The sequence below is a fragment of the Tiliqua scincoides genome, chromosome 1, assembly GCF_035046505.1.
Source record: "Tiliqua scincoides isolate rTilSci1 chromosome 1, rTilSci1.hap2, whole genome shotgun sequence".
In the NCBI taxonomy this organism is placed as follows: Eukaryota; Metazoa; Chordata; class Lepidosauria; order Squamata; family Scincidae; genus Tiliqua; species Tiliqua scincoides.
In genome coordinates, this window is record NC_089821.1 from 256,361,996 (window position 1) to 256,375,873 (window position 13,878).

General features: G+C 47.7%; 1 protein-coding gene across 2 annotated transcripts in view; it reads left to right on the forward strand.

Moving 5' to 3' along the window:
• Positions 1-4,012: 4,012 nt before the first annotated feature.
• Positions 4,013-13,878, forward strand: part of LPGAT1 (lysophosphatidylglycerol acyltransferase 1) — a 78,679-nt gene continuing 68,813 nt past the window's right edge. Inside the window, exons 1-2 of one of the 2 annotated variants that reach the window (XM_066621137.1) lie at positions 4,013-4,294; positions 7,536-7,803. In XM_066621137.1, the coding sequence (XP_066477234.1) occupies positions 7,566-7,803 (238 nt within the window). In that variant the 5' untranslated portion in view covers positions 4,013-4,294; positions 7,536-7,565. Of the gene's footprint in view, positions 4,295-6,150; positions 6,356-7,535; positions 7,804-13,878 lie in introns of those variants that run through there. The other variant, XM_066621147.1, reaches the window with a different exon arrangement.

Below are 13,878 nucleotides of genomic sequence, written 5' to 3' on the forward strand. Positions count from 1 at the left end.
ACATAGGATATCAATGAATGAAATACTGTACATAAAAAGTGGTGGGAAACCTGTCTGTTAGGGAATATTGTCCCCCATTACTGCACTTTTCATTGTGGAACTCCTGAGAAGGCTCAAGGTACTCCAGATTTCCCTGGGACACAATTTGATCTAGCTCAGAGGCCCATACAAAATGGTCAAAGTCAAACTCTGATGCATGATATGTTTTGCCGACTTGAATTGCTGTACAAACCACAGCACAGAAAATAATCCTAATTAAACTTGTATGACTTCATTACAAAGTAAACTGAAGCACAGCCATCCAGGGCTGCCTGCCCAAATTCAATTAAGTATCCATTTTATCAGTTCTAGGGTTCATACTCAGAGTATGATACTCTAAATATTGGGTACATTCTAGAATTTGCTATCAGATATGTTGCTGTAACAAATAGCTGTTTTATGCTCTGCTGCATTCACAGTTGCTCCCATGTCTTAGTTTGCCGCTGCCATTCCCTGAGAAAAAGCACTTTTTCTCACTTAGGAACTCATTAGCTGCAAATGACAAAGAGAAAATATGCAAATCTTGATCACATTTCAAGATTCAGGAGAGCCCAATTTTCATGTAGTCTGCCCTTTCAGCAGTAACACCTCAGCACTGCTCAGCAGCTGAGAACCTGAGAGCCAGATAAAAAGCTTCTGTGGGCTGCATCTGGCCCCCAGGCCTTGTGTTTGACACTCCTGCCTTAGATACTTGTGTATTTGTTTTCCTGGGATTGGAGAGATATCTGAAACCAACAGCATGTACTGTGCTTATGATTCACTAATACAAATAATATCAATTTCTAACCAATGCCATTCTGAGGGCTCAGAACAAGAAAAAAAAAAGCATAAACATAAAATACGAGGTATGTCTATTAAGTAACGAGACTGAGTAAATAACTCACCTTTATTTACTGGTATTACAAATTTAATGTTTGTCCCTTTCAATATACTTCCCATTTGCACTAATACATTGCTGTAGTCGTTTTCCACTGGTCGATCTGCCCGAGGTCTTCTGCCGTGAAGCCAGATGCAAAGAACTCATTCAATTTCTCTGCCATCTCAAAGTCTCCTTTTATTTCCTCTTTCCCTCCCTCACCATCCAGAGGGCCAACCGCTTCTCTGGCAGGTTTCCTGCTTCTAACATATTTGAAGAAGCTTTTATTATTCCCCTTAATGCTGCTGGCCTCCCTATAATGTTCCTCATAGTCTCTCTTGGCCTCCCGTATCACCTTCTTACATTTCTTTTGCCACAGCTTATGTTCCTTTTTATTCTCCTAATTAGGGCAAGACTTCCATTTACGAAAGGAAGCTTCCTTGCCCTTTACGGCCTCTCTAACTTGGCTGGTTAGCCATGCGGGCACCCTTCTGGACTTAGTCGAGCCCTTCTTCCTTTGTGGTATACTCTTCCGCTGGGCCTCTATTACTGTTGATTTGAGCAACCTCCATGCTCTCTGTAGAGACTGGACTCTTTTTACCTTCCTTTTCAACCTCCTTCTAACCAGCCTCCTCATTTGAGGGAAGTCCGCTCGTCGGAAGTCAAGGGTTTTTGTGAGAGATTTGCCCGGTATTCTTCCCCCGACATGCATGTCGAAACAGATCACAGCATGATCACTGTTCCCTAATGGCTCAGTAACATTGACATCTCTAACCAGGTCCTGAGTATCGCACAATATTAAATCCAGAGTCACCTGTCCTCTGGTGGGCTCCATGACTAGCTGCTCTAAGGCACAGTCATTTAGCATGTCAAGGAATCTGGTCTCCTTTTCGTGACCAGAACACAAACTGACCTAGTCAATATGAGGATAATTGAAGTCCCCCATGATTACAACCCTGTCCCTCCTTGTCACCTCCCTGATCTGTTTCCTCATTTCAAGGTCCCCTTCCGGTTTCTGGTCTGTAGGACGATAGTATGCCCCTAGTATTACATCACTCCTCAGGCCTGGTAATTTAACCCACAGAGATTCTATGGAGTCGGACCCACCTTCAATCTCTACTTTGCTAGATTCTATCCCTTCCTTAACATAAATGGCCACCCCCCCTCCCTGTCCCTCCTGTAGAGTTTATAGCCCGGGATTGCGGTATCCCACTGATTCTCCGCATTCCACCTGGTTTCCGTTATGCCCACTATGTCAATGTTTTCCCTTGTCACCAGACATTCTAGTTCTCCCATCTTTGCTCGGAGACTTTGGGCATTTGCATAAAAGCATTTGTGCGTGGAATGCCCCAGGATGGGCTGCTTATTAGCTCCTTTATCCCTGAATCCTCTCATTGTGCCAAACTGTCTATCACATCCCATCACACTACCATTCCCAATTTCTTCTCCTACTCTGTCTTTGCCTTGTTCTCTAATCTCCCCATCCTCGTCCCACAGGGATGAGGAGTCCCGAACTGGATGCCCCTCGGCTCCTGTCAGCCTTCCCCCAGGGATCAGTTTAAAAGCTGCTCTGCCACCTTTTTAGTGTTATGTGCCAGCAGTCTGGTTCCATTCTGGTTCAAGTGAAGCCCGTCCCTCTTGTACAGGCCCCGCTTGTCCCAAAACTTTCCCCTGTGCCTTACAAATCTAAACCCCTCCTCCCTACACCACCGTCTCATCCACGCATTGAGAGCCCTGATCTCTGCCTGCCTAGCTGGCCCTGCACGTGGAACAGGTAGCACCAGAGAACGCTACCTTTGAGGTCCAGGCTTTCAGCTTCCTACCATATAGCCTAAATTTGGCCTCCAGGACCTCCTGGCTGCACTTGCCCACATAGCCCACATCCTTGGTGCCGACATGCACCACTACCACTACCTCCTCCCCAGCACTATCTATCTACCAGCCTGTCTAGACAAGAACTGATGTCCGCAACCTTTGCACCAGGCAGGCCAGTCGCCATGCGGTCCTCACATCCGTTGCAAACCCCCTCTCTATGTTTCTAATAATCGAATCCCCCACTATAAGAAGCCCCCGACCCCCCTCCCGCTGAGGAGTATCCTGAGTGCGTTCGGATATAGGCCCGTCCCCTGGAGAAGGGATCCCCCCAGGGGATTGTTTCCCTCCTCTCCAAGATGATGTCTTCCAGCCCCTAGACTTCCCACCTGGGCAGCTGAGGAGCTGCACGCCTGAGATTAGGAGGAAGCCTGATCGTCCCGGAAGTCTCCCTAGGGTCCTTCTGCTTCTCCAGGTCTGCCACCAAGGCTACAAGGGAGCTGACGTGTTCCCTGAGTCCCTGGAGCTCCTTACACGGAGGACACACCCATGACTTATGCTCCAGAGGCATATAGTCATACATGTTCACATGCGCTTCTACAGAGAGCACAATGGGTACAAAAGTGGGCTCTTCTGAGGCTGTTCCGCCCTGGGCCCATTTCCCAGTGCCACCCCAATCTTCCTGCCTGCAGAACCTAGGGAGCCATCCCTAGACTCTGCCTGGGGCTTTCACCCCAGGTCATCCTCCCCAACCCCCAGTCTCCTTCCCCCCCAACTTCCCTCCTCTCCTAGACACTGTGTAATGCACACTACAGGTCTGTCTGTGGTGCTCTCCTGCTGTGGCCTAAGGGGCGCTGCTGCGGAGTGACAGCCCAATCCCACACTTTCCTGGGAGTAAGCCCCATTGACTCTAATGGGACTTCCTTCTAAGTAGACCTGCTTAGGATTGGGCTCTCAGGCTGCAATCCTGTGCACACTTTCCTGGGAGTAAGCCCCATAGACTATAACGGGACTTGCTTCTGAGTAGACACGCACAGGCTTGGGCTCTGAGGCGGAGATGGGGCAGCGCCACCACCAGCCTATGCTTCTCCTCTGTGCCTTCACGTTAATGCCGCTCTCACCCCGCAGGCCGTGCTCGGGGCGGAGAAGGGCTTGTGGGCCTGCTGAGTGCGCCTGGTGGTGACTCCGGGCGGCGAGCGGGCTTCGCCCCTTCCTGGGTGGGGGCGGCCTGCTGAGGCCCTGCCCGCCCGGGGTTTGGCTGGCTGAGCGAGGGACGGGGGCTGCCTGCTTGCCTAGGCTCGTTAGAGGGAGCTGTCGGCCGGAGGAGGCGCGCTTGCTGCAGTGAGGGGCCCGCTCCTGCTGCCTCTCTCGCCTCCTCGGGAGCCGGAGCAAGGCAGCGCGGGAGCCGCCGGACCGAGTTCGCAGCCGCAGGAGGCGCCGGCGGGGAGAACGGTTACGGCACAGCCTCTTCCCGGCAGTGGGGGCGGGCGAGGGCGCGCAGGGCCCGGCAGCCACGCGCGCCGCCGCCGCTATGAATGCCGCGGGAGCCTCGGGACCGAGCCCGGGCAGACAGCCGGCCAGGCGGAGGTAGGGAAGCCCCGCCGCCAGCACGGGAGCGGGGCTCTCCGCAGAGAAAGGGCGCCTTCTCAGCCGCCGCGGGGGTCACCGGCCTCCGGCTGGGAAGCAGCCGGCTCCCCCGGACGGGCAGCGGAGGCCGGGCTCCGGCTCTCCCGGACGCCCTTGAGAGGGTCCCCCCTGCGGGGACTGGCAGGGTGTGGGGGCGCCCTCTTCAGCCCTGCGCGGGTGGTGGGGGCTGCCAGGGGCCCCCAGTCGTGCTGGCGCTGGAAGGGGACGTGGCTGCTCTTGCCTGCTTTATGATGGGGCGGGAGGGGGAAGACGGTGTCTCCCCCCATTGCACTCAGTGGTCCTCCTCAGCGCCTGGATGGTGGTGGGCACAGGGCGAGTTTCCCTGCTGGTGCCCTTGAGAGCCCCAGAGGCGGCAGAGAAGGCGCCTCCAGCAAGCCCTCTCCACCCCCAGCCTCCCCCTGTACTGTACGCTCGCCCAGGAGGGACATCACCCCACTGATGCTCTTGGGGAAAGCTCCCCCTTTTGGGCAGAGCCGCCCTATTGATGTCCTTGAGAGAATCCCCGACTTCGCAGGGAGGGCGGCGGAGCTGCCTCAGAGCCCAGTCCTAGGCACGTCTACTCGGAAGTAAGTCCCATGATAGTCAATGGAGCTTACTCCCAGGAAAGTGTGGAGAGGGTTACAGCCTCAGTCTCTGGAAAGAGGCAATTCCCTGTCTCGTGATAGGGAAGCCCTCGCGTTTCCTGATGGGCAGTCTGATTTGGGCAGCAGTTCTAGTCACATTTTCCTGGGAGTAAGACCCATTGGCTACAGTGGGACTTACTTCTGAGTAGACATGCATAGGATTGGGCTCCATCTTTTTTCCTAGGGGAATTTCGAGCCTTCTTCCCCCTTTATGGGGGGGGGTTATTATGGTCTCCAGGGGCGGAGAGGCTCCCCTTCTGCCCTTCAGTGCATTCCCCTTGAGAGGACTTTTGGGTACCCTGGAGAGAGGCTCATCCACCCTTGAGGTGACTATGGAGTCTCGGGGTCCCCCCTATTGGGGGCCTCGGTCATTCTTGAGCCAGAGCCTAAGCCTATGCATGTCTACTCAGAAGTAGGTTCCATCATAGTCAATGGGGCTTACTCCTGGGTAAGTGTGGATAGGATTGCCTAGGCATATCTATTCAGAAGTAAGTTCCATCATAGTCAGTCGGGCTTACTCCTAGGTAAGTGTGGCTAGGATTGCGGCCTCAGAGCCCAATTCTAGGCGTGTCTACTCAGAAGTAAGTTTATTATAGTCGGTGGGGCTTACTGCCAGGTAAGTGGCTAGGATTGCAGCCTGACCTACGAGTTGGGTCAGTCAGGATGACCCCCTGCAGTGGGGAAAGAGGAGGAAGCCCCTTCCCCTTGTGGCTTGTTTCCTGCACGGGGGCGCTGCGCCTTCAGGAGAGGGTGGAGAGCGAGGGACTTTCCCCGTCCCTGCTGGAGGAAGATGCTGAAGAGCGCCCCTGCTGTCCTCCGCTCTGCGCGGCTTCCCTCCTGCCTCTTCTTTTTGGGCGGCTCTTGCAGGCGTGCAGTGGCGGAGAGGCCGAGCCCCCGCCCCAAAAGAGAGGCGAGGTGGCAGCGCTCCAGAGCCCCCCAACAGGTGCGGGCGCCCTCCTTGCCGGGAACGGGCGGGTCCCTCACTCTCCCCACCCAGCGTCGGGAAGGGGGATGGCGGTGGTGGCAGGAAGGCTCAGCCCCCCTTCCCGGGGCCGAGGAGCGGAGAGCGCGAGAGGCCCTGGGAGCCGGCGCTTCGCCCTCTTTCGGGCCGCTTCTCTCACTCCCCGCCTGCCTCTCTTCCCGCAGGGAGCTGCCAAGGGAATAGACAGCTGGCGCCGAGCACTCCCAGCCCCTTACGTTGGGCCAGGCCAGCCACCTCCGAGTCCATGAGCCCGCCGCCCTCCCAGCAGAGCTGCCGCCGCCACCCACTCCGCCAGCAGCCTCCAACCGGGGCGCACGCCGTCGCTGCTGCTGCTTCCAACACCGCCGGGCCCATCTCCTCCAGCCCTGCTGCCTCCTTTCCTCTGCGCAGCAGAAGGTGAGTGATGGAGGTGCAATCCTAGCCGCAGTTACCTGGGAGTAAGCCCCAGTGACTGTAATGTGGCTTACTGCTGCGGAGACACGCATAGGATTGGGCTCCGAGTCAGTCCCCTGGCTCAGCTCTGTGATTCTCTAGTATCCCTGTTTCTTCCCAGTGACATTCCTGTCCCTGCTGCAAACCATCAACTTTGCCCTTCTTGGCATCCCTCTTCTCCAGTCCCTTATTCTTCTGTCCCCTTTTTGCTTTTCATTGATTCTCTTCTGCATTTGTCACCCCCTTTTGTTTTCTTTTCCTCTACTGTTCGACACTCTTATATGTTTTATTATATCACTTTTCTTGTTATTTGAAGGCTGAAGAGGCTATTTCGGTGTTTGGTTTTAAGGTACATTATTAGTGCATGCAGACCTGTAATGTTTGTATATTCAGCACTCCTACATCTCCCTTTGCAAATTTCATTTCAAAACATTCAACTCCTCTTAAATTCAAAAGAGAAAGCAAACATTTCCTTACACTTGTAATCCGTGACCAACTATTGTGTCATTTGTAGAGGAAGCGTAAGCGGAATTCTTTTCCTAGAAGGGACTGCTCTTCCAGCTACCAAGATCACACTCTGTTGTCTACTGACCAGAAGGGATATGTATTTTCCCTGCTGTGAATGTACAAAATTGGATGTTGATTTACCGAACATACTGTTAATTCAGTTCACTGTAGATATTTGTCAGGAAACATAAAACAAAAAATCCTCTAGAATGGTGATGAAGAATTTTGCAAGATTTCCTTCCAATCTTCAAGAACACGTATTAGTAATTAATACAAGTGATTCTGATTGATTAGTTGTGGTAGGTTTTTTGTACTCTTTTAAGTAAGGTTGGTTATATAGATTTTGTGAAGATATATATAGCTATCCGTGGAAATGCTTTGGCTCATTTCAGGATGGGAAAGCTAGGTATGAGACTATGTAAAAATAGGCCAGTTAAATGGAAAAATCTTTGCTAAGGTGATTCAACACTTGCAGAGTATGCAACCCTTTAATTGAAGTAAGGCTTTGCTCACCACTGGTAAATGGGAAGTTGTGTGTTGAGTTGTGTGTTTCAGAGCACGATACCATAGTCTTTCGAGACTGAAGGTTGCCAACAACAACAACGTGTTGAGTAATCTTTTTTTTCTTACCCTACAGGAAAAGACTACAGACTCCTGTGTGAAGAGAATGGCTGTGACTTTTAAACAGGCCCAAAGGGCGGGCTATGTGTTTCTGAAAGCACTGTTAAGATTTGCCTTCATGGTTGCAAATAATCTTGTTGCTATTCCATCCTACGTTCTATATTTAATAATACTGCAACCTCTCCGATTTTTGGATAGTAAACAGTTTTGGTACATTGAAGGAGTATTGTTTAAATGGCTTTTAGCTATGGTGGCATCTTGGGGCTGGTGGGCAGGATATACAGGTAAGAACAATTTACTACTTTAAATGAAATGTATATAGGATTAAATCTATTTGTTGAAATATTGACACAAGTTTTAAAATATTTTCTGTATGGATATGTTAAATGTTTGAGGAGCGATTTGCTGAGATTTGTTGATTTTTTGTGATTTGCTGATACTCAACATTCTTGTATTAGTTTATTTAAAACATTTACATTCTGCTTTTCCAGTCAAAAGTGTTCAAGATAGCCAACAAAATCAATTCCAAAAAATCAAACCTGGAAAATGCAAATCAAAAATGTTTTATAGTTCTCTGTCAAAAGTTTCTTTTATTTCCTTCCCTTAAACAAAATTGTTCTCATTTTGGTCCCTAGAATAAGGAGGTGGAGTCCAGTAGAATTCTCTGGGGTAGGAGTAAGCCCTATTGGGGTCACTGGAATTTACTGTTAAGGAAATGTGCATAGATCTGTTTATTACAAGGATCTGAAGATGATGGGACCATTTTACATCTTCTACAAAATCCTTATCATTGAAAACTGGTTCACTCAGTGGCTGGAATAGAGAATCCATTTATCCTTCTCTGAATATGGCAGTATCTTGCGCTTTTATCTGGTTAGGAACCAGAGCATGGTTGAAAGTAAAAAATGGATGAAATTAAAACATAGCCTTATTTAGCTTTCAAATTTGTTTTGGCTGGTGAAAAATGTAAATAACTTTATTACACATGAACATGCATGTGAAACCTAAAGAAATAAAATAATAAATATATGTTGACAAACGTCATGGAAGGTTGGGTGAAATTGGAAAGAGGAAAGCACAAGGATGAAATTTGAAATGTTTATAATTGAAAACTATTGAAAGAGCAAGGCAATGAAAGTGAAGTGGATTAAAGTCAAGGTATTACTGTGGTCTTCTTTTCACTGTAGGAATGAATGATAAGCAGTCAGTTGCATATAAGCAAGTAAAGGGATGAGTTCAGGAGCACTGCTTCTATCTCTTGTGACCCCAGTGTTTGGAGTGATGGGCAGGTTTTGTTCTTTCTCAGCAGTGTTCCAGATTATATTTTGGGGTGTCACTAGAGTGTGATGGACTATTATATGCATGTTTCCATGAATGTCTGAAATGTGGTGAATATTGACAATCCCACAAAACCTTGTGAATATTCAGAAGTGTAAAGATATAACCAGTAAATGTTGGCAGTTGCCTAACTCTGCTAAATTTGTGTGCAAATGGAGAAGTGTGTGTGTGTATTTTAATAATTAAATCAATACATATCATGGTTGCTATTTGAAATGCACCCTAGATTGATTGATTGATTAAATAAATAAATAAATAAATAAATAAATAGCATGGTTGCTAATTAAAATGCAACCTGTTCAACTGTATGTGGTAGGGCTTTTGTGTGAAGCGGCTCCTGTTTAGTTGCAGTGATCTGTCATACCATCCTTACTGGCTTGATATGAGGGTAATATAAGCCTCATTAAGCTAGGTGAACAGGCAACATCCTTCTGTCATAAGTCCTGAAGATGGTCATAAAATCTAAAACTCCGCCAACTAAAATTTGGCATAGTTGGCCAAATTTATAGTTCTCTGTCAAAAGTTTCTTTTATTTCCTTCCCTTAAACAAAATTGTTCTCATTTTGGTCCCTAGAATAAGGAGGTGGAGTCCAGTAGAATTCTCTGGGGTAGGAGACATTCTCTAAGGCACATTCTCCACCAGAACTCAGTATTTGGTGCATATGTATTGAAAAATGAGGGAAATAACAGTTTAAAATCTAATGTGAATCCTGAGAGCCCCCAAATGTTTGCTGCTTTTTTTGTTTTTGTTCAGAGAAGTCGTTTTCAAAAATTCATGCTTGGATATGCATTATTTTGTGATTCTGAAGATACTTTGAGTTGTTAGTGAGTTGTCACTGTTTGGGGGGTTGACTTTGTTTATATCTCAACAAACATGGTTGCTGCCTACGAAGCTGTTTCTCTTAAATACTTTGGAGGAAAAAAATGTGGCTTTGTGCATTTCGAACTTCTGATAGTCCTTTTGACTGTGGTGCAAGCAGCATCCCAGAGCAGATATTGTGTCTAGAATCCAAAGCAGCTTTTTGAGCCAGTGCAAGGGAGAGCACCAGGATGCAGGTCACTTGTTATCTGGTGTGCTCCCTGGGGCATTTGGTGCGCTGCTGTGAGATACAGGAAGCTGGACTAGGTGGGCCTTGGCCTGATCCAGTGGGAATGTTCTTATGTTCTTATGATCACAGCTGAATGCTATGGGATGCTCACATGATGTGTGGTAATAGTGATGCATAAGAGTCCATTTGATGAATAGGATTGTGAATGTGGTTCCTGCAGAATTTCTGCCTGGTCACTAAACATGTCAGAAAAATACTGTAATGCCACAGAGCTGTGACAGAAACTAATACTGTAGATCAGTGGTTCTCACACATTTAGCACTAGGACCCGCTTTTTAGAATGAGAATATGCCAGGACCCACCAGAAGTTATGTCATGAGCGGAAGTGACATCATCAAGCAGGAACATTTTTCACAATCCTAGTCTGCAATCCTACCCGCACGTACCCAGGAGTAAGTCCCATTTACTATCCCAGTTAAAAGACTATACATAGTAGCTTGTTAAAAGTACAGGTCCAACATTTCCCCAAATGCAGTCACATACTATGGTAGCATCAAGTCCAATATATTAAAAATAAAATATTTAAATGAATGGGGACCCAACTGAAATTGGCTCACGACCCACCTAGTGGGTTCCGACCTACAGTTTGAGAAACACTGCTGTAGATATTTTGACAAAGAAATAAGTTCCTAGTAATTCAGTAATGTTTAGAATCAGTAAGCTTTGAATTGCAGTTACCATCATAGTGGTTCAGAATCCATATTGAACTTGCTTAATTTTCTGCACATTAGACTTCCAAGTATGGTTGTCTTTGTGAAAATGTACTGTTTGGTACTTCATTATGTGTTGCTTAGAAATTTGTGTTTAAGGGAGGTTCTAAAACAAAATTCTGGTTCTTCTCCAGGGTGATATTATTCTACATCAGGGTTCCCAAAGTCCTACTCGGACATTATGTCCATTCTAAGTTGTTGTGGGGGTAAAGCGGGAGCAGGGCGGTTGCCCCAACAGTGCAGCACCTTTTGTGGTGCTGCAAGGACCCAGGGACATCCCCACGTACCTGGGGGAATCCTGCAGCCTCCCGGCGGGGGGGGGGGGAGGGTCCTGGAGGTTTGCAGCCACCACCCTCCACGTAGCTACAGCGAGCTCTAATCTGCTATTGGAGCTCACTTCTACAGAGCTCACTTTCACTTTGCGTGAAGTGAGCTCTGATAGCAGATTTGCGCTCATTGCAGCCACGCAGAGATTCAGCGATGTCCCTGGGTCCTAGCAGCGCCGTGATCGCTCCAGTGCTGTCAGGGACCCATTCCTGGGCCACTCCATTTAAGGGGGAATGGTCCAGGTTTGGCTCCCAATAGTGGGTCATGGCCCACTACTTTGGAAACCACTCTTCTATACTGTTTCTAAGATGTTCGCTCACAAAGTTATAATCGAAAAAGAGAATGTAGAACGTAAATTGCAGCAAGATCGGTTTTTCTTCTGCATTTTGTCTCTTTTGACCAACATTTACGCATGGCAGAAATAGCTCAAAAAGTGACTTAAAGATCTTTTAGGCTTTTTGTGCACAAAGTTTCCATCATCTCTTGAACTTGAAAATTCTCAAGTATTGCAGTATTTGAAAATGTTCTCCCCTTTACAGCTGTCATTGTCCAGACTGTTGTTTTCAGGCTATACTGGTTTAAAGATGTTTACTTAAACCGTCTTTATAGTATTAGTAGTATTAGTATAGTATAGTAGTAGTATAGTAGTAGTAGTAGTACATGAAACCTTCACATGTAAGGGAAATTATTCTAGCAAGGAAATAAAGGTTATTATGTTGTACTGTGCATTATATACGGGAAAATGATTGAAAAATAACCTGAAATGGATGATGATGAAGAAAAAGAACCGAGGACATAAAAGTGTTTAAAGTTCAAACCAGTTGTTCCATGATATGGTAGCTGGTGGTTTTGAAAGCCTGTTCGTTTGGAGTCTTTGCTAACTTCATAGGTATCTTCTGCCTGTTGCTTGAAAAGTTCTGATCTCATGGTTTATATGCATATTCTGTGTTGAAATGATAGACTGATGAGCAGTTGTATTGTGGCTATTGGACTGTAAATACAATCTCTAAATAATTCTTTAGGGTATGTATTTGGGGCAGTTCATCTAACTATAGAGTTAATAGTTAACACAGTGGATGAATGTGCTGGTAGGAGGCCGTAATGGGCAACCCTGAAAAATATATCTTTTTCCCTGTGTAAAGAAAGGGGAATATTTTTTTCCTTCCTGGTTTTCTTCTGTAATCAGGCGTGCCCTCAATACTGAGAAGATAATGTTCAAGATTTACTTTGAGTAAGTACAGTGAGTGGTGAGCCACCATGGCCCACCAGTTGGAAAATGAGGTACCACTGATCAGCTGGGAGGAGTGGGTCAGTGGCCAAGGGTGTCATTGGCAGCTCCCAGCTGTGGAGAGAGGCAGCTGTTGCCTGTCAGAGCTTTGGTGAGACTGTCACTAGCCTATACAGTAAAGACAGCCAGTACTGCAAAGGAGCGAAGAGGAAGACAGGAGAAAATGAGTTTGAGTGAGTGGGGGGGGGGGGAGAGAGAGAGGACAGAAGACATAGAAAAATGAAGGAGAGAATGAACCAAATGGGGAAGATACCAGAGGAAGGAAGGAGGGCAAGGTAAAGTAGGGGGTGAGAAAGAAGGTAGTGGAGTGAGAGTGCTGAGGCAACCAGAGGGAGTCACCAGGGATGGATAAACATCTTTCTTATTTGACTGAGGGCAGTCCCAGGAGTAGCCATGATGAGAGCCAGGGTTCAGCATAGCTCACAAGCTGGGGGTTCTAGGGTGGCCTAGCCTTCCAGCAGGGATCACCAGAAGAGGTTCCACACAGCCTAGGTGAGACTACCCTCTGATGTTTGGTTAGGTGGGGACCTAAGGATGGTCCCAGGTGAAACAACTCTCTGGGTAGTCTGCCCCTACATAAGAACATAAGAACAGCCCCACTGGATCAGGCCATAGGCCCATCTAGTCCAGCTTCCTGTATCTCACAGCGGCCCACCAAATGCCCCAGGGAGCACACCAGATAACAAGAGACCTCATCCTGGTGCTCTCCCCTACATCTGGCATTCTGACTTAACCCATTGCTAAAATCAGGAGGTTGCGCATACACATCATGGCTTGTACCCCATAATGGATTTTTCCTCCAGAAACTTGTCCAATCCCCTTTTAAAGGCGTCTAGGCTAGACGCCAGCACCACATCCTGTGGCAAGGAGTTCCACAGACCGACCACACGCTGAGTAAAGAAATATTTTCTTTTGTCTGTCCTAACCCGCCCAACACTCAATTTTAGTGGATGTCCCCTGGTTCTGGTATTATGTGAGAGTGTAAAGAGCATCTCCCTATCCACTCTGTCCATCCCCTGCATAATTTTGTATGTCTCAATCATGTCCCCCCTCAAGCGTCTCTTTTCTAGGCTGAAGAGGCCCAAACGCCGTAGCCTTTCCTCATAAGGAAGGTGCCCCAGCCCCGTAATCATCTTAGTCGCTCTCTTTTGCACCTTTTCCATTTCCACTATGTCTTTTTTGAGATGCGGCGACCAGAACTGGACACAATACTCCAGGTGTGGCCTTACCATCGATTTGTACAACGGCATTATAATACTAACCGTTTTGTTCTCAATACCCTTCCTAATGATCCCAAGCATAGAATTGGCCTTCTTCACTGCCGTCGCACATTGGGTCGACACTTTCATCGACCTGTCCACCACCACCCCAAGATCTCTCTCCTGATCTGTCACAGACAGCTCAGAACCCATCAGCCTATATCTAAAGTTTTGATTTTTTGCCCCAATGTGCATGACTTTACACTTACTGACATTGAAGCGCATCTGCCATTTTGCTGCCCATTCTGCCAGTCTGGAGAGATCCTTCTGGAGCTCCTCACAATCACTTCTGGTCTTTACCACTCGGAAAAGTTTGGTGTCATCTGCA